Source organism: Hyaena hyaena, unplaced genomic scaffold (genome assembly GCF_003009895.1).
Source record: "Hyaena hyaena isolate Hyena2069 unplaced genomic scaffold, ASM300989v1 scaffold_1196, whole genome shotgun sequence".
Taxonomy (NCBI): Eukaryota; Metazoa; Chordata; class Mammalia; order Carnivora; family Hyaenidae; genus Hyaena; species Hyaena hyaena.
Window position 1 is genome coordinate 107170 of NW_024081830.1, and position 20140 is coordinate 127309.

At 46.7% G+C, this 20140-nt stretch overlaps 1 protein-coding gene across 3 annotated transcripts in view; it reads right to left on the minus strand.

Moving 5' to 3' along the window:
- Positions 1–6987: 6987 nt before the first annotated feature.
- PBX1 (PBX homeobox 1) overlaps positions 6988–20140 on the minus strand; it is a 293334-nt gene continuing 280181 nt past the window's right edge. For 2 of the 3 annotated variants that reach the window (XM_039222847.1, XM_039222846.1), the window contains one exon: positions 6988–7476. In XM_039222847.1, coding sequence (XP_039078778.1) covers positions 7384–7476 — 93 coding nt within the window. In that variant the 3' untranslated portion in view covers positions 6988–7383. The remainder of the gene's footprint in view (positions 7477–20140) is intronic. The other variant, XM_039222848.1, reaches the window with a different exon arrangement.

The window sequence follows — 20140 nt, forward strand, 5'->3', positions numbered from 1 at the left end:
GCTAAAACACACTCCCGGACACAGTGAATCATTTCTTAAGACTGAGCTCTAGAGGCACTCTCTACACTGGATGTTTTCAGAAGCTGTATTGTGGATGACCAATGGTGCTCAGAACACTGGCATTTTGCTACATATCTTTATTTATATATTTATTTATTTATTTACTTATTTATTTATTTAAGTAGCAAGTGCAGAAGTCTATAAGGATAAGCATGTAGAAACCAATGGCAGGCAGAGGACAGTGAGCCTATCAGATTTTGTGATTCTAAGACCTATAGTCTTCAAAGTGACTGCTGGCCCCCAGACTTGACCTGCCGGCCAGCAATGAGCATGGGGCCACCTCCTGACGGTGGGAACAGGTTGTCTTAATGGACCACAGCTCCCCCTGCCTGGTGACTATGGGCTGAGTGCTGAGACCTGAGTCTGAGCAACGGCCAAGTTTGGAAAATGTTGGGGATGGGGGATGTCTCCTCCCTTTCTCACATCTCCATGAAGAGGAGACTTCTGTTTCCTCTCCCATGAGGGGGAATCTTAGGTGTATTGGCTCTAGGACCTGGGGGTATACACCCCTTCTCCCCACTGAAGAGTAACAAAACCAGATCTGGGATGTTGACTGCAAATGTCTTTCCTGGGAGTGTGTCTAGTGCAGTGAAACAATCACTTGGGATTGTCTTTTGCGCTCACTTATCCATTTTGTCACTAGCTGTGACACAAATGGCCAACTGTCCAGAAAGTTGGTGTGTGGCATTATTTCCCAGAACTGGCTGGTAAACCAGGGACGACTTTTCCATCCAACCACCCCCAGCCCCCACCCAATGCACTTGAGAATAGCAGTGGAAGCGATGTCTTGGTCAACGGGTTCGAGAAGTGGTAAGCCTTCTCGCTCCTCTCCCTTCTGCCAGTTAGATGTGAAGGACTACACACTCCAGGAGGGTACAAGAACCACAGTGTGGAAGGAGCTGGATTCCCGAATCACTGTTCCAAGAAGAGGCACCCGGATCAAGAACACTGGCCTCAGGCGATTACCTAAGTAAGAAATAGGCTATTGAATTTGAGGCTTCACCCATGTTTGGTCTATTTGTTACAAAGGTTTAATGTCACTCTAAGTAGTAGACTGGGGGGCAGAGTTTGGTCCACAATTTTCCATGCAACTGGAAAAGGAAGTAGTCTGAGCCTGCCTGGCACAAGCAGATGGCCCACAAGTGTGTTCCATTGTCTAGGTTTTGAGAAGGAATACGAGGCCTCTAGTTTGGCCACTGGTGATATTCTCCAAGTCAACATGGGCAGCTGGCCTTATGCTGTGGAGGCCATTGGGCTCTTAGCTTGTCCGTTAATAAAAATGACCCTTTGATCCTCCTTGACTCTCCATCCCTTGGATCCTTTGATCGATTTTCTATTGATTAGAATCACAATCAGGATGAGAAGGTGAGTGATTAGTTCCTTCAAGACATCAATACATGCCTGCCTCATTAGGGCTCTGGAGACTTAAGGCATGAAAACAAGAAATCGGTACATGTGACGTCCCTGGAGGGATGATGACACGTCAAATGCCAGATAAGTTCTCTTCTGCTTGTGGATGGGAAGGTGGCGTTAATGGCTGGGACACAGCCTGAGGCCTGGAGAGCTGACATGGTATTGTAGCCAGAACACTTGGAGACCCCAAACACTGTAACAGACCATAAATCCAAAGGTCAGGGGCACAATATGAGTGCAAAGAATGGGGAGAGATGCTTACATAGGATGGTAGACATAACGCATGGTAGGTGATCTACTGGAGTGACATCTAGTCTGTGACTGAGTATGACTCATAACCCAGATTCCATCATCTACACCACCTCTCCGGTACCATGATTTTCCAGGTACCATGATTTGACAGCAGACAAAGAGAAGGAAAGGGAAGCCACTGGGCAAACAGCTGTGACTTAAAAACTTGGGATTTATTACGGAAAACTTCCCTGGTATTTCTTTTGACTGATGCCTGGTAGTGGCCACTGGTGGTTGACCAGCACACATGACGGCCGCCTGCAGCACAGCTCGTAATTGCCCATAAAAGATCCCTCCCTACTTCTTCCCTTCCTCCCTTTTATTTCACGGGTGAGTTAGGTGGCTCGTGAAGTCATCTGCCCCCCTGACCTGGTCTGCAGCCTTTAAAATGATTAGGGCCACCGCATAAACCATACGCTCCACTCACACACCCCTAGTTTGGGTTGCTAGCACGTTAAGAGAAGAAATTTACACAAAATACAACTATATATATTTTTTGCAACAAAAGAAACTATTTATTTGGAATATGCATTACCAGTACAAATTAGGAGACGGTAAAACCTACACCGTGTTAGTATTATTAGAGAACACAAAAGTTCAGTTGGAATCAAAAGGGACAGAAGCCTGTGCTCTCACAGAAGCAGAAAAGCTTAAACTTTCAAAACCAAAACAGAGCAGAACTTTGCAGGTTTATACTGAATAACAAGAACAGGGGAGGAGAGCGAGAGAATAAAATCAACAACCAAAGGAAAGCGCTTCAAAAAAATGGAAAACGCCAAAGGAAAGAAAGGGAGTCGTAAGAGAGAAAAGGGGGGAACACATTGAATGTTTTATTAATTTTAACAAAAGGGAAAAAAAAACGTTTACAAAAAATGAAAGATTCCAGAAAGCTTTGAGCTGGGTGTCGAAACCGTAAAGGTGATGTGAAAAGCTCGTCATTATTTTGTTGACTCAGGAACAAGCGTGCAGGTGTGTGGGCAGTAACACCTGCCAGGCTTCGTTCCGCGGTCCCGCACCTTTGCCTGCACTTTTCTAGCTTAGGTTCTTGATGCTTTCTGGACACTCAATCATTGGTTGAATGCAAGATGTTTGAGATAAGCTTCTTCCAGATCGTACTGCTTTCTTTTCTCCTGTAACTAATAAAAACATTCCAAATCAAGCCAGTTTAACCATTTGCTTGAAGCAGCCGCCTCCATTGGAGACTAATAAGAGGTTTGCTGTCAAGGAGTCAAACTTGACCTCTCACCATTAAAAGGAGAGAGCACTGAGTCAGGCTCAGTTTCTCAACTCTTCATCCAAAATCAGGACTCAAGAGATCAGGAGGCTCACTGACTGACCCAGGAATGGCTTCTTGGATCTAGTCTAAGCAGCCAGTGGTCCATCACACCAGGATTTCCTGTGGGATGCTTCTGGAAGAAAAATCCTCTCTGGTTGTTAGGAGGGCTCACGGAATGTTGTTATTAATCAGGAAGAAAGAAAACACTCTGTTGTGGCTTTCAGAGTCAACAAAGGCAAAAAGTCTTTCCCTACCTTATAAAAGGTCTTCTGGACTGACTCCTTGAATTTGTTAAGGGCCAAAAGGTGAACCCAGGGCCGTGACTGTGTTTTTCTCAGGGACTGTGGGAATGCCACACGCTCTGGAAATACGGAGGAGTGCGTGACATCGGCCTGGACTTCCTCTTTGTCTTGGAAGTCTACTGAATTCCGGAGCAAAAGAGAACCACAAGGAAACCGCCTACTCTACAAATGTCATCTTTTCACATCACCTCGTGTACATATTTAAGGAATAAAAACAGCAAGATCATAATCCTGACAATTAAAAAAAAAAGCACCCCCCCCGCGATAAACAAACCAAAAATAACACAAAACATAATTTTTTAATATATTTTAAAGAGTAGGAAGGAAGAAAGAAAAGAATTTATTTCTGGGTCTCAAAGTTAATAAACATAACATGTTAGGTTGTACCTAGGATGCTTCACTATCCCAACCTTTTTTTTTTTTTTTTTTTTTAGTTTACAAAATGAATTACTGTCACTTTTAAACATTGTGAAACAGGAAATGAATGTGCACAACTCGACACTTTTCTAGCATTCTTGAACTAATTCACAAATGCAAGAAAATGAAAGAAAAATGGGGGAAATGATTAATGTAGGTAGTCTGGTGTGAAAAACAAATGCAGGAATGATGAGTATTGTCACAGAAAGAAGAGGGAGCCTCCCCCATCCTGTTTTGCGTGCTATGAGGGTCATTTTTTAAAATTTTTTTATTATAAACACTATTAAATCCAGACCGCTTTTTTGGTTTTTTTTTCTTTATCTGAATATACAAGAACATTCATTATCAAATGTTCATCATCAATACTACAAAGAACGAGACACAAGTCGCAAGAAACAATGGAAAATGTTAATAAAGCTGAAAGAATCATTGAGTATTTTTTTTGTATTTTTTAAAGTTTTTTTTAAATTTGAGTTTCTGTAGTTTCATCTTTTTTTTTGGTATCGAAGTCAGGTTTTTCTGGGCAGAAAAATAAAACTCAGAAGGGAGAGGTGGGGGGCAGGGAGAAGGTACATGAGAGAAGACAACGAGCAAATAAAGAACCACCACCACGGCAAACTAAAAAGAACTGACGTAAGGAAGGTGCCACTTGGCATAAAGTACTGCACAAGGCGTCAGTTTCACGCCAGGGGAAGGAGTCAGGGACGAGAAGGAAGGTGGGGTGAAGAGTTACAAGGTGGGCAAACCCAGGAGCTACTTTTTCTCAGGGAAATAGGCCTCCAGGGAAAATGGCGCGCTCCTTCTCCAGTTAGAAAATGCGGGAGTCCTGAGGCACATTTTGGTATCTGTTAGGATTGACCTAATATGGATTCCCAGGGAGCTGTATTTCCAGAGTCACGCTCTTTCCATCCCCATCTTTCTGCCGCCAGAGATCCCATGCTTCGCTCACCATTGAGGGAGGGATGTGGAGGCTGCCATGTTGGACGTGCCGGAGGGCGTGAAAGGGAGGTGGTGGGAAACTGGGACAGGGTGGACAGAAGCGCCGGGGTGGGAAGGTGCTGTGAGAGGTGAGACTCGGTGCCCACTCCCGCGGGAGAGAAACTATGCAAATGTAGCTCTGCTCTGTTGCATCAACTTAAAATGGCAATTGCTCAACCCAGATGTGGAATCATTCTTCACGTGTCCAAGAGAACCCTTCTGGGTCTCCTTTGTACTTTGCACCGTCAGCCATGTGCCCCAACTGTCCTTCTGGGTGGGTGGTTTGGATTCCTGACGCTAAGCAAGGTTCTCCACTGCTTCTACAACTACGGAGCTGTCACTTGATGGCTTCTACCAGGAAGCCTCCCTACTGAGCTCTGTTCTGACTGGGGCGTCGATCACCACAGTTTTCCCACTGCTTTTCGTCATCAAGGCATAATCCCGTCTTGCCCAAGATTTCGTTTTTACCTTTCCTTCAGACTCACACTCCTTCCGTTTTCTTAGGTAACCCCTCTCCTGAACACACATAGGGGCAGTTTCTATTCCTTCCTTGAGTGCCAGGCACGGTTTCCATGACCTTGGTAGACAGCCATCCTTACCCCTGAGGGTCTTCTATTTCTCCCACCAGCCTCTCAAGCAGAGCATGTGTGACAGGGGGCTACGTACTTACAAGGACACACACTGGATTCAAGTACAAACTAAGAGAACCGGGTCCTACTTTTCTAGTTTAGAGGCTTCTCTCTAGTCTATGGAGCCAAACAGACCAAAACTAACAAGAAAGCAACAATACCCCTTCCTTTCTTTGTCACCGTGGCAATGACATCAGGGTACTGATGGTAACCAGACGCTGGCACAGGAAAATCAGAGCTTGCCCCTACATGGCGTGAACCCGGTCAGCTTGGGGACGCCACTTCCCCCGACGTCACATTTACAGATCGGGATATGCATGAAACCAATTTCTTCAGTCTCTCACCAGCCTCTTGGTAAGCCAACCCCACTTCACAGATGAAGAAAATGAGGCACCGGGGAGATCTGACCAACCTTGCACTTAGTCACAGGGCTGCCACCGTTCTCACTGGCACACAGCTGGCTATGAGGGATGTAAGCTCAGGTGACACCACGGGGTAACTTTCTAGTCCAGAACGCTTCGCTCAGAATCCCCAGGGAATGGAAATCCCGGTGAGGGTTTCATGGAGAACGTCGCCTCCCCTTTCCCCATGGCTCCCGGGTCTTCAAATTACGCTAGCAAAATGCGCCCAAGCCGTGTTCGTATACAGCCCCTCCACAACGAGAGGTGGTGCCATATCACACGTGGGATAAGTAATGCGATGTCCCTCATAGAAGACCAAAACCAGACCAGAACCAAATCCATCACAGACACTGTAAGTACTGGGTGAGGCTCCTGGATTGCTCCAGAGGCGCTGGGACAGGAAGAGCTGACACTGGATACAGTCCCGTGTATGCAGCTGTGTGTGCAAGCCGGGGGGGAGGGGGTGGGGGTGAGGCTGCAGGGCCTGGAAGCCTCCAGCACACGCTGTGTCTGCGTGGCGGTGAGCTCCGCTCAGAGTGGAGCTCTGATCCCCTCTCCTGGGCTAACTGCTGCGTTTGCCAATACGGGTATTTTCGCAAGCGGCGTGTGACTGATCTGGAGAAAGTGAACGTGTGAGGCCCTGCGGGTGCTGACACGGGCCTCGGTGTGCGCGCGCATGCATGTGCGAGAAGGTTTCGCTGAAGGGGTCCTGGCTGAGAATGTTCTACTCTTTAGTGGTTCATTCATCCCCATGGCCGCTCAGATCTGGTTTGACGGTAGGTTCTGGACATCGCTTACTAAGTGTTGCATGGCCCCCAAAGAATGTGCCTCTGAGAGGAAGAGCTGTTAGGAGAAGGAGGTGAAAGCCTCCAAGAATTCTGCCCTTCTGGTTGCTTACGTCCTCTCCTGCTGCGCGACTTCCTGCCTGGAGATCGACCTAATGGAGGTGGGACTGGAAAATGTGGCACCTTTAGAAGCCCAGCTATGGCAGTCCCCAGGGCACAGGGTGGGCTGGGAAGAAAGAGGAGGGAGCGTTCTAAGCGGAGCTGGCCCAGGGAGGGAAGAGCAAGGGGAGGCAGGGGCCTGGGTTGAGGAGGGCAACGTGGCGCATTCCTGCTAAGAGGTAGTGAGAATAAGAAGAGAAACAGAGAAGGGCTGCCTGTTGACAGAGGGAGCGAGGGATCCGAGTGAGGTAAATTTGGCTCCTCAAACCACCAGCATGAAAACATACAAACACGTTTATTATTTTCTTTGTATTGTCTTTCCTCTTTAAATTCCTCTAATTGTTGAAAATATCCTTCCGTGATGTAATAGAGGGCAGGGACCCAGGGAGTCTAGGACAGAGGGAGGGGGCGGGAAAGATGGCGGACACCAGGCTGACAGCTGGAGGCAGGGAAGGGTGGCTTCTACCCAGAAAAAAAAGGGAAGAGAGTATAAAGAAGTGTCCAGATTGGCTGAAATAGCATCCCAAAGAAGAGAAGAGAAGGAGACTCTTATTGTGTTTGCTGATTGCTTCGACCTCCAGTCTGACCGCTTCAGCGATGGGAGAGAAACCCTCCCTCCTGGCCCTGTCCCGACTGGGACACAGGGTCAGCCGGGATGCGATTGCTAGGAGATCAGTTGGAGGTATCAGAGTGAACACTGCCAGGGCCTTCTGTAGGGGAGGTCACTGATGAAGGGGTAGTAGCATCCTGCCAACCTCCATTAGCCTAGAAGGGAAAAAGGGAGAGAGGTCAGTCTTCTGAGATCGGGTGGCCACTTTGAGCAGACAATGACAACAAGGCAACTTGGGTAAAGGGCCTAGCACCGTGCCTGGCACGTGGGAAGCTCCTCGGCTGGGCAGCTATTGTTGCGGCTGATAGGACTCCCTCCACCCTCAGATGAAGTTGGGCCCTCCCACGGAGCCTTTGGACACGAGGTTCATACCTCCCGCCTCTCAAAGCTATTTTAAGTCAGTCCAAGCTGTCTGATGATCATTGCGATGCTCTAGAGGAACGACAGGTCAAGGGACCCAAGTTCTAGTTCTGACTCTGGCAATGACTAGCTATCGACTCTGGCGAGGCACTTCAGGCCTTCTACGTCTTCAGGCCTTGGGTTCCCCTTGAGAAAAATAAAAAAGGTTGCCCAAATGCTTTCTAAGGTCTTCGCTGCATGTTCTATATGTTAGGGGCTCTAAGGCACTTGTTCTGTGCAAGGTTCTATACTAGATGCTCATGGGTTTACAATGATGAGTGAGATATGGTTCATGTCTTCAAGGAGGGGTAAGACACGCATGCGAATGACCTATAATTCAAGGCAGAACCTAAGAAATGGCACAGCCCAGCTGTGATGATGGTTGAGATGAAGGCAATACCCCATCATGTTGGGGCATCAGGAAAGGTGTCATGGAGGAGGTACTCTTTGAGGTGAGCCTTGAAAAGTACGGAGGGTGATTCAGGCCATCAAAACCGGGGAAAACAGAGGTGGGCAAAGGGCTGATCCACACAAATTTATCTAGAGAGGTGGGTGAGCCAGGAAGCTGTAAGTTTGATCTATCTTTATAGATCATTTTTCTAAGACTCTAAATCTAGAAGCAGCCAGAAATGGAATTGCTCTAAAAGGATTTGTTTTAATGACCACCCCTCTCCAAAAATATCCCCCCATTAAAATAGCTGGCGGATGATTTGCTAGAGTGGTTAATTCACGATGCATAATTCATGATTGTTTATGTATTTTAAGGCATTAAAATATGAGTGAGCTAAAATGCCTCCCCCCCCCCCCAGTTGCTGTGTTCCTTTGGAGTTAATATAACCCCCTCAGCTCTAAAAAGGTTAATGTTGAACAGATCAGGTCTTAGGCATTCCTGGTAACTTATTTTCTACTGTATTTTCCACTCATTTTCTTCTCTGAAATATTTCTTGGGGCAGGTGTTAGTATTGCCATTTGGGGGGGGGTCACAGTTCCCGCTCTAGAATAATCCGCAGCACCCAGGAGCTACATGCTGGCAAGCATGCTCACATTTCATTCATAAGAAAGCAGGGGTGCGAGAGAGAAGCAGGCTTCTGGTTTACGACTGAGACACACAGGCTTCATAACCTATGAATCTAGGCTCCGTTTCCTCTGCCCTTCTCACCCTCTTGGCTACCTTCTCACTGGCTCACCCAAAGGATGTTCCAATTTTCCCAGGAAAGCCAGGCTTTTCATTCAGAGCAGCTCCCACCAGTTACCTCTACCTGAGGAGAGATGTTTTTCTGTCCCTCCCTAAAGAGCAGGCAGGTCTAGATACTAAGGGCAAAAGGTTGGCCCGGGCAATGCCAAGGACATTCCACCTCAGTTGGGGATGCACGAATAACTGCACGAAAATCCCAATCTCCACCTCCTGACCCAGGCAAGTAGCTCCTTCGCCCCCTCTCCCCACCCAGCACATTTCTCTTGTGCTCGGTGAGGGATCGGATGGGGAACAATGAGGAAGAAATGGGAACTCTTTCTTTTACAACCAATTTTTCTGGGGTGCCTGGGTGACTCAGTCAGTTAAGCTTATGACTCTTGATTTTGGCTCAGGTCACGACTGCATGTGGAGCTCTGCACTGAGCGTGGAGCCTGCTTGGGATTCTCTTTCTTCGTCTCTTTCTGCCCCTTCCCCATGTGTTCTCTCCCCAAATAAATAAATAAATAAACATTTAAAAATATACAATTCTTTCTTTTCTATCTTTCTGGGGCCAAGACCCTATCATGCGATCCCAATCAAGAACAGAATCAATTCAGTTTCCTAACACAGGTTGGTTACAGGGGTGGTAAGAGCTTAGTCCATCTTCCCAACCAAGAACACATGTATTCTGATGCTGTTTCAGGAGGAGTGGAACAGCGACTATACTTATTTTATCCCAAAGAAATTCTTTATTGATTTTATCTTTTCTGGTTATAAAAGGTAAGCTTATATAAAATTTACAAATATAATATTTGCAATTGGATATGCAATAGTTGGAAAACAGAAAAAGCATAAAAAACAAAATGCACAACTCTGAAAACCCTATTGTGCAAAGATAGTTAACTGTTAGCATTTTGATACCAGTCTGTCTTAATAATCCTTTTTTACATGTGTGTGTTTAGCAGAGAGATAGATGGATAAATAAGTAAATAGCTCTGTGTGTGTGTGTTTGCTGAGTAGTACAGGATTTTAAGAAAACTGGACAGAGCTTCTGTAAGTGCAGTGTCATGAGGCAGAGATTAAAGTGCTCACACAAGAAGAAAAGGCTCAAGAGTCTTAGAATCGACCTGGGGGAGACATATAGATGTGGACACCCCAGGAAAGGAGTCCGTGTCCATGTCAGAGTCCAAGGCACAAGAGTTTCACCACATGGCAGCCATAATGCACCGCGACTACCATTATTTAGCCATGCTTCAATTTCATTAAAATAACAATAAGCGGTGTCAAAAATAAAGCCATTAGTAAAGAAAATGAGCCCTGTGGTGTCTCATTAGGAAGGATTTGGCAAAGGCATCCTGGACGGACCAGAAGATTCTGGGAGACTCCTTTTGATTCGGATGTCTGAGATGAAATAACTCAAACAGTAGACATCCGAAAAAGTTTTGTTTTCTCAGACCAGTGCACAAGACGCCAGAGGGCCCAGGGAACTCACAGATGGCAGAGACAGGAATCAGTTCGAGCTGATATCAAAACCGGCATTTTAATTATACTACTTGGCCCGGTGAGGAAGAATATATAAATACATAAGACCTCTGAAAAATAAATAAAATCAATGTCTTTCTTTTTTCACTTCCTCTCTATCCGTGCGCGTGCGCGCGCGCGCACACACACACACACACACACACATGCTTCAGACGGTGACCAACTGTCCCATAGTGCCTCAGAGTTAAGGCTGAAGTCCTGTATCCTATAACTACCCCCCACCAAGAGTCCCAGGAACAGGGACCCCTCTCTTGCCACACTGGGAACACTGCGGCCTCTGGGTGTCAAGCGAGATGAACACATGCCCTTTTTGGAATAAGCGTGCCTGACTCTGGGCCAGGTGGAAGAGGACTCTCTTTCCTGGAGCTACTTGAAACCACAGCACAGCGTCTGCCGCCACCGCTGCCGCTAAAACCTCCGTGATCAGAAACGGCGAGCAAGCCCAACTTGCCCAGGTTTCCCGTAAATCATTCCGGCTGCTTCGGCGGCGCGGCTCCAGCCTTAATGCAAGACGTTCGGAGGCTGCTCCGTCTTGGGAAACAGCTGACCTCGCTTACTGCCACGTTAACCCTGGGGAGCAATTCCATCCCGCTTCCTGACTGCGGGTGCATATTAAGTAGGAAGCTCCGCCTTTGTGTGTTTATTTATCTCTGGAGGGGGTGTAGGGAGCTTAGAGGATGGTCTCATTAGCGACCATGGGGGGGGGGGTGGGTAGGCGAAGAAATAAATATGATTTTTCCTTTTGATTTTTCTTCTGCACCCCAACTTCCACCTGCACTCATCTTCAGATGCAAATCTCCCTTTAGAACAGGCAGCCTCCCTTCAAAATGCTGATGTTGGAAATGCACTTGAGCCTTCACGGGGGCAGGGGTGGGGGGCTGAAATCTGCAAAACCAAGTGCGCCCTTGTTATCTCTAGGAGCTTCCCTGATGGAGGAGCGTTTATGTTCGCAGTTAGTCGTACAGGTAATTGTGCGGCCGGCGGCCTGGAGGCGAGACCTAATCTCACATCTAATTCCACCAGATGAAGCCTAAGCCAGCAGCAGGCTCACCATGGAGCCTCCTGGAGGAGGAAGCCAACGGAATACAAAATTAGGACAAAATGCACATGGTTCCCTAGACAGGAAAACCTGGACTTGCAAACACAAATGAATGAAAGGAGTTTGGGAACAAAAAATTTCAGAACAAATGACTACTGACTCTACGTCCTACCCGAATGACTTTGACACATCATGGATAGACACCCAATCTATGTTGCCAGTACCCCCTCTAATGGATAAGGTGCAGCCTTCCTGTGGGATGAGGCAGAGCGAGCTAGTTATAAGGTCAGGGATGAAGCAGTGGGGGATGGGAACATCCACGTGGGGACTCCTGAAAAAATAGGAGAACATGGAATTGTACCTGAAGCTCCTACTTCTCTCTCTCTCTCTCTCTGGCACCTTTCCCATCCCAAACAAGGGCCACCTGCCTCTCCCTCACTGTTGAGGGTCCAGGACTGCTTTTAGCCCAGAGCAGTGGCTGCCGAGCTGAGAGCGGCTGGTCCCATCCTCTGTTCCTTCCCGCCCTTCCTCTGAGCTTACCTTACTTAGCAGCACACAGTTGATGCAGAGAATTCATCACCTGATGTGACAGCCCAAGCGAAGCCTGGCACTAAGAAACTCTCATTTGCAACCCGGAAATACGCTGAGGTGCCACAAACTGGCTGATGTCAGCACCAAGTGGAGCTAGATCTGCATATGGGCCAGATGCCATTACGAGAGATGCCTTCAGCGTGGCTGAGGAGGCGGACGTGCTCTAGGACCCCAGTGGCCCGGCACTGGTGGGGCCGGCCAGGAAGGAAAACAGAAGAAACGAGGATGCGCCCTCTCTCCCTCTCCATGCACACACACGCGGCCAGGCAGGCACAGGCACAGGCACACACACAAACACACGTGTACAGCCACCACTTATGGGGCGGACATCAGCTCCCTTAGTGGGGCCACAGCCTAGATCGACCACTTTTCCAACAAGATCGAAGAACTGTGTTCTCTAGATATGCATATAGTTTTCCCAAGATTATACACCAAGCATTTACCAATCCGATGCTGTTGGAAAGTCCCCTAGGGGACAAAATATTCAAAGTTTCCTCGGCAAGTGTGACAATGGTTAGTAGGCACGTGCCCACTCTGACAATTTCTGGTCCTACCTCCAGCTGCCCCCAGAGTGATCTTTCCAAAATGTAATTCTGATCTCCCTGTTTAACCTTCAATGGCTTCTCATTAGCCTCAAGATGAGGTTGAGTGTCCTCATCAGGTCCACGATGTCCTTGATCTTGCTCACTCCCCAACTCAACGCTTGTGGTTAATAATACTTCAACCATATCAGGCTGCTGAGAAATTCCCCAAACAGAGGAGTCATTTCATGCCTGCTTCCTTCCCCTTGAAGACTCCACTCATCCAATTACACGCCACTCACACCTTGTACTGTTTTTCAAGATTGAGGTTAAGTATTCTTGTGGCCCTATCTGCTTCTGGGCAATGTCTCTTCCATCTGCAGGTTGCCCCACCCTTGCCCATGTTTTCTGTATGCACCTGTTTCACAGTACCCATGCAGCCATATTGAATTTGTTCTTACATGTGCCTGCCTCGCCCACCAGACCGTGACCACTGGGCCGTGGAACTTCTCTTTGCTTCCAAAGTGCCTACCACAGTGCCTGACACAGCACAGATTTTAATAAATGTCTCTTGGAGGGACATATGAGGAAGAACATAAACAGTTAGTGGCAGGCACTACAACATTCAGTCTCCATGGTGGGGATGGAGAGATCCACGGTAGCAGATCCGTGACCTCCACCATTGAGTCTGACTACACGGAAAGAGTCACCAACACCTAGAAAATATTCAAGCGAGAAAGCAGAGGCAGTGCTGAGTTGCAGAGAAACTTTTACATCTAGGAACTGAACTCTTTTCTTCCTAAGCAGACCTCAAGGAGATCTGGAATTTCATCCCAGATCCCAAATAAGGAACTGTGATTAATATTTACACTGTGCTGTACTGTTTCTTTAAAAACACAGTTGGACAAAAACCGAACACTGGATCCTTCCTGTTGTGGCTCCACAGCTTAGCACACCATCTCAACAAGGGGTTCTCCAAAGGGCATGGGGGGACCCTGTGTCTGGAATGGCCTCCTAGTCGCCGCCTCTGGCTTAGTGGGGGTCACAGAAATGCATGGAACAGACACAGACCCTGTGTGGCCTTGCAGAGACTTTTCTTGTCTTTACTTTCTCTGAGGCTGAGACTCCCATGCAGATTCAGCTTCTGGCACCTTGGGATCTGGGCATGGAGCTGTCAGATAAAATACAGGATGCCTCGCAGAGCTGGGCAAACACCAAATAACTTTTTGGTGTCCGTCTGTCCCGTGCAGTGTTTACATTTGCTAGATGTGGGCATGCCTGCCGGGGAATAACATGTACACTCAACCAAGAATAGTTCGTCCCGGCTTATGTTGGTACCAGAGGCAACTCAGAATCCGTTTTGCTGCCCGTCTTGCGCTGACTTTCTGCACCTGTTTCCTTGTACAGGTACTTTGCAGGTACTTCTTTTCTGTGGCTTGAGCTCCCTCTGCCAAATCTAAGGCCACCTTCTGCTTCGTTTCCTGCTAGTGCTTAGAGTTCAGCTAAGACTGAGAGAGTGACTTGCTCTTGCAGTTCGAATCCTGCTTTTGGAGCCTCAGCTCACCAACTCCCACCTGCTATCGTATTTCCCTGGACTCAGTCCTCTGCTCGGATTATCTCCATGCTGCTGGCTCCCCGTTCCCATGGTCCCCGGACTGCTGAAGGCATCCTCCCTGGCTGTCACCTGCCACTAGGTCAGTCCCTGGTGACCTTCCAGCCGATCCCGCCATGACCTCCCTTTCTAGGCGGGCCCCACCACAGCTTCCTGAGCCTTGAGATTTTGCTCGGAAGGTCCATACGTTATGAAAACCCGGCAGCGAAGAAGCCACTCCGGGTGGAGAACAGATACTCTCGCTCACCAAGGCTTCAGTAGTTTCAGCCGCTGCCAAGAAACAACAGATTGCCCGCTGCCCAAGTGAGATTGCCTTTTACTCTACCAAGTGCAGCGAGCCCTTTGCCTTCACCTGTCCCTCTCCTCTGTCTCTAGAAATCCAGGTCATCTTCTACAACCTGGCCAGAGAGCCACCTCCTTCCTCCTTCAAGGCATTCATCCATTTCCCTAAATGCCAGGACCCCCGGCTTTTTGACCCTCCATGTTGACTTTTAATCGTATGCAGCTCTTATTTACTTAAATATCTGTGTGAGCACCAGGTCTTCCTCTCGGTCACCATCTAATTCTGAATTCCACAAATAAGTCCCCGGTGCCTGCCCCGTACTAAGTACTCGGCATGCAGTGGTAGATCTGGTCTCCTGCAGCTCACCGCCTCGTGGGAACACAGACACTCGATAAGTCGTCAAAAGGACAAAGGTAGATTCTAGGTGGTAGTAAGTGCTAGGAGAGAATATACCAGGGAACTCATTGCACTTGGGCTTCTGGGAAGTCAGCTCAGAGGTAAGCAGAAAATAGACAAGTGGACAGAGGGGCAAAGAGGCCACCGGGAAGGGACAGAATCCTTTCCGAAGGCTCCCAGGAACTGAGATGAGGCCAGAAGCAACGGAAGCAGAAGGGCAGCCGTGGCAGCAAGATGGCGCCCGAGAGTGCCAGGGCTCCATTATGCCAGGGTGTCCAGGCCATATGAACGGCTTTCATTTTCAGTCTTGACGAGATCATAGATCATTCAGCCACAGGCCCTCAGAGGACAGGGGTCACATCTCACCGAGAGGGGCTCGGTTAAGTCCTTGAGTTGGACAAACAGAGAAGCGAATGCTTTGAAAGCTTCCATTGGTGGCCTGCGCCATGTGTACAAGGCCATTGGGCCACTGGTGCACATGATAACCACACAGTAATGTAGGGATTGTGGTAGCGATTCTCTTACTCTGGTGGATGAGTCTCAAATGGTATATAAACCCAGCGGGGGCTCCTATTCCTACTTGTCAGGGGAGGAAACTAGAACTCAGAAGCCAGAATTTGCCAAGCTCAGTTCTCGCTCTGTGCCACTGCTTTCTGACACTTCAGGTTTCAAGAGGTCAGGGGGTGTGACTGTGTGGGCACCACATGCACAGCACGGCTTAGGGCTTCAAGAAGGTGGGGGATTCGTGTCTGTGGTTCACCTTCAGGGACTCTTTGTGCTGCTTAGGAAGATGCTAGAACCTATGAACCACAGGACTGGCCTCAAAAAAGTCTTTTAGGGGATTCTCATAATACCCACTCTTAAGCCTCAATCCATTTCACCAAACTTGGTTTTGGACAAGACAAACTCTACTCCTCTGGGGTTATACTTCCTTTTTTTTTTTTTTTTTTTAATTTTTTAATGTTTTATTTATTTCTAGGAGAGAGAGAGAGAGAGAGAGAGACAGCGTGAGCAGGGGAGGGTCAGAGAGAGAGGGAGACACAGACTCTGAAACAGGCTCCAGGGTCTGAGCTGGCAGTCAGCACAGAGCCCGACGCGGGGCTCAAACCCACGAACCGTGAGATCATGACCTAAGCGAAAGTCGGACGCTTAACCGACTAAGCCGCCCAGGCGCCCCGACTGGGGTTATACTTCTGAGACACCAGTGCGGATGCTGCCATCCTACCAGTTAATGCTAAGTTATCTTATCTGGAATGGCAGAGTCCTGCTCGAAGACCTATAGAGTCAATCTGGTATTCATCTACCTGGTATGAGCATGGACTCCCTCTGACCAGTCACTGCCTCCAACCTTGTCTGGCACACACTCTAACTGCTGTCCAAGGGGCACCCGTCAAAACCCAGCCCCAAGACTATCAACTGCCACGTGGTCACCGTGCGCCGCCCTGCCAGCACCTGCACCACACAACTCAAGTTCACGTGTAGGTCAACTCTGAGATCAAGATCTATAATGGCACCTTCTAAACTTTACCGTTTTCTAATTCATGTGTTGCGAAGGCCCACAGTTAGTACTGTCCTGTGAGGCTCTTCAGACACAGAGGATGGTTTTGGGGGACCCTTTCACAGCTCATACAGGATATGAAGTAGTGTGAATTCCCAAGTTCCTCACTGAGTTGCTTTCTTATTTCTGTTAACAGTGCAAATAGGACAATTCCACATGTTTCCATGCCCCACTGACTTACAGAGTCCTTGGGCTACATGTACTTCGGGAGTTAAAAATCTGTTTTATTTAACTGTGCAGAGTCAAAGAAAATAAGTTCAGCTTGACTTAGCTAAATATAGGGGCCTTAGTGCAGGAAAGTATTTATATCTGAATAAACATCCTCTACACTCAGACCTGCATAAATGAGCACATGTCCACACTTACACGCATCCACACACAGTGTCCACAATCAGGCAAAGTTTTGACATACTTTCTCGTATTTACATAGAACTAATACACATGTAGAAAACACAGCATGTGAAGAATGCACATACAAACATGCACACACGTGCACACACATACGGATGCTGCTTACACTGGAAGAGTGTAGCTGTATAAGACAACAGAAAATTGTATTTATTCATATGGCCAAAGCTGGATCATTCAAGCAAAGGGTAATTTAAAAATAATTTTTTAAAAACTCTCAGTATAAATTATCTGGTTGGGTGATTCGCCACGGCCCCCCCAAATTCTTCATTTTATTTTTATAACCTCTGATTTTGCTTCGGCTTTGCTGAAAGGCTATTATTTACTCAAGGAACACACAGAGATTGTATACATACCTTCATGATGAATGGTAGCTGTACACAGAACACACACACACACACACACACACACACACACACAAAATGCATGGTGTGGACCTTGAGGCTATTTGCCATCACACAGGGAGCTAAAGCCCCTTATACTTTTCTGACCATCCAAGAGACAGCAATTACCCCAGATTATCAGACCCACAATGACATGCTGCATAGAGAGAGACACTGAGCCAACTCTGCATCCCAAAGACTGGCATATTCAAGTACACTTAGGACATTAATAGCAATTTACGTGCCATCACTGAGACAAAGCCACAAAGGCGCCACTGGCAGCCTCTTATTTTGAAGCCTGTTATTTGTGGGAGTTACAGGCTATAATCACAACAGAAACTTTCAAAACCCTTATCTTCCGTGACGCACCAAATCTATTTCAGAGTCATAATTGCTATGTCACCAGAGAGTTTGCTGCTTAATGCACTCAAATGCCATTTAGTGTTTGCAGGGTCATTACAGCTAACAGAAGGGGGAGGGAGTGGATATGGTGGGAAGCTATAGGGGAGAATGCAGACGGAGGACGTTGAGGGGAAGGTGCTAGAATGGGGCACTAATTTATTTAGGGAAGGATACTGCTGTTTTGAGAATTCTATTTACACAGAATGGGAACAAGGGCTCAAGAACGACCTATGGACCGGAGAATTCAGAATTCATGTGGCCCCATCCCGGATATCTTCTGTGGATGCTGGGGAATGGCCTCTTTTCTTCTGGGATCCTCAGTCGGGTGTGAGAGTGGGATGATTTTTTAAAGTTCAATTTTTTCCCCCTTTCACATTGCTCCAGAAACCTCTGCAATGGGAGTCTTCCCACTCGGGAGTCTGAACTGGCTTTTCTGTATCTGTTCTGTTACGGAAAGAGGAGAGCAGAGGGGACAGCACTGGTAAGGTGTCAAATTCAACAGCCCAGAAGAATGTGCACCTTCACAGGTGGAAGGAGAAGATACCAGGAGACAAATACGCCAGCCCAAATACCCAAAAACAGCATGTCACTCAGAAGACCATGTTTTAGACCTAAGTCGAGCTAAGGTCATAAGAAAGCATGTTAAATGGCTGTAGTTTGCTTTCTTCATCCAGGGTACAAACTAGCCAAGGACTTACTGGGTAAATCCTAATACTCCTGGAAATACTAGGCACAGGGTCAACTGTCAAGGGACATTTTACTGATAAACAGATCTCTTGGTTTTCTAAGAGAACTCTTGGGTTCTATTTGATAGCCCTGAGTTCTTTCACAGACTAGAAATACAGGAAATGGTAAGTGAATTCAGAATGCAGGGTTAATTTTTTTATTTTTTATTTTATTTATTTATTTATTTATTTATTAAAATATTTTTATTTATTTCTAGGAGAGAGAGAGAGAGACAGCGCGAGCAGGGGAGGGTCAGAGAGAGAGGGAGTCACAGACTGAAACAGGCTCCAGGCTCTGAGCTGGCAGTCAGCACATAGCCCGTCGCGGGGCTCAAACCCACGAACCGTGAGATCATGACCTAAGCGAAAGTTGGACGCTTAACCGACTAAGCCACCCAGGTGCCCCAATTTTTTTTTTTTTTTAAAGATCAACACCAGTAACACTTATAGATTTGCCTTCAGTTTTCCAGGGATAAAAAATCCACCTTTTGCGCTGAAGAACTTTCCACAGAAACAGACAGAATGAGACCTGGAGCCTTGTTCCACAAGAACCCTCTTCCACTGAGCAATGAGTTTTCTCTATTTTCTACATGTTGGCAAAGGGCAGGATGGGATAATAACCTTCTTGTATAAAAGTTCTTAGAAATCAATAGAAAAAGATGAACATTTCATACAAGGCTAACGAATGAAAGACATTCAATCTCACTAGGAACCAAAGGGATACACATTAAATTAAAATAAAAATGAGACGCCATTTTATAGTTTGATAATTGACAACGATTAAACAACTGCTAAGACACTTCCTGAGAGTGAGGAAGCAGAAGGATCATAAACTGCTGCTGGGAACCATACATGCATAGATGTTTCCAGAAGAAAAGTTTGCCATGTATCACAATGGCCTTAGGCTAGTTCATATCCTTGGGTCTGGCAATTTCATTTCTAGGAATTTATTCAAGGAAATGACAGAAAATATACAGTGAGTTTTCTGTATTATGATGTTTACCACCGTGTTTTTAATAATAGTAAAAAGAAAAAACGAAGAAGAAAACAATTTGCATGTTGCATTGTAGAGATTGATTAAGTAAATTATGGACTTCCCCTGTAACAGACTCCTGTGCGGTTATTAAAATTATGTTTGAGAAGAAATGTTTAATGATATGGAAAATATTCATAATATATTTTTAGTAAAATAAGTAGGTTACAAAATGATATGTTCGATACGATCATAGCCTTTCTACACCCACACAAAACACACTTACACACAAAACACTAAAAAGCTGGAGAGCAAAAAGTTAGCAGTAACTTCCTTCCAGGGGATTTTCCTTCATTCTCCAAATTCTCTACATTAAATATTAATCTGTAATCAGAAAATAAAAAGTAAATGTAGGGGCTCCTGGGTGGCTCAGTTGGTTGAGAGTCTGACTCTTGATTTTCGCTCAGGTCAGGATCTCATAGCTCATGGATTCGAGCCCCGCACCGGGCTCTGCCCTGTTGGCACAGAGCGTACTTGGGATTCTCTCTCTCCGTCTTTCTCTGCCCCTCCCCTGCACTCTCTCTGTCTCAAAATAAATAAATAAACACTAAAAAAAAAAGTAAAGGTGAAATTTAGACCAAGTATAAGTGGGAAAGTCCACATCTGATTCAGGTCTTTGTCTTGTGTGTTTGAAAGGTCTTGGCCAACCTCCAGAGCACACTGGAAAACAAGCCAGTGCAACCAGGGGTCAAATAAATACAGGCCGGAGGTCTTTCTTAGAGACAAGTGGGACTCTTGCTTAGAGAAGTGAAA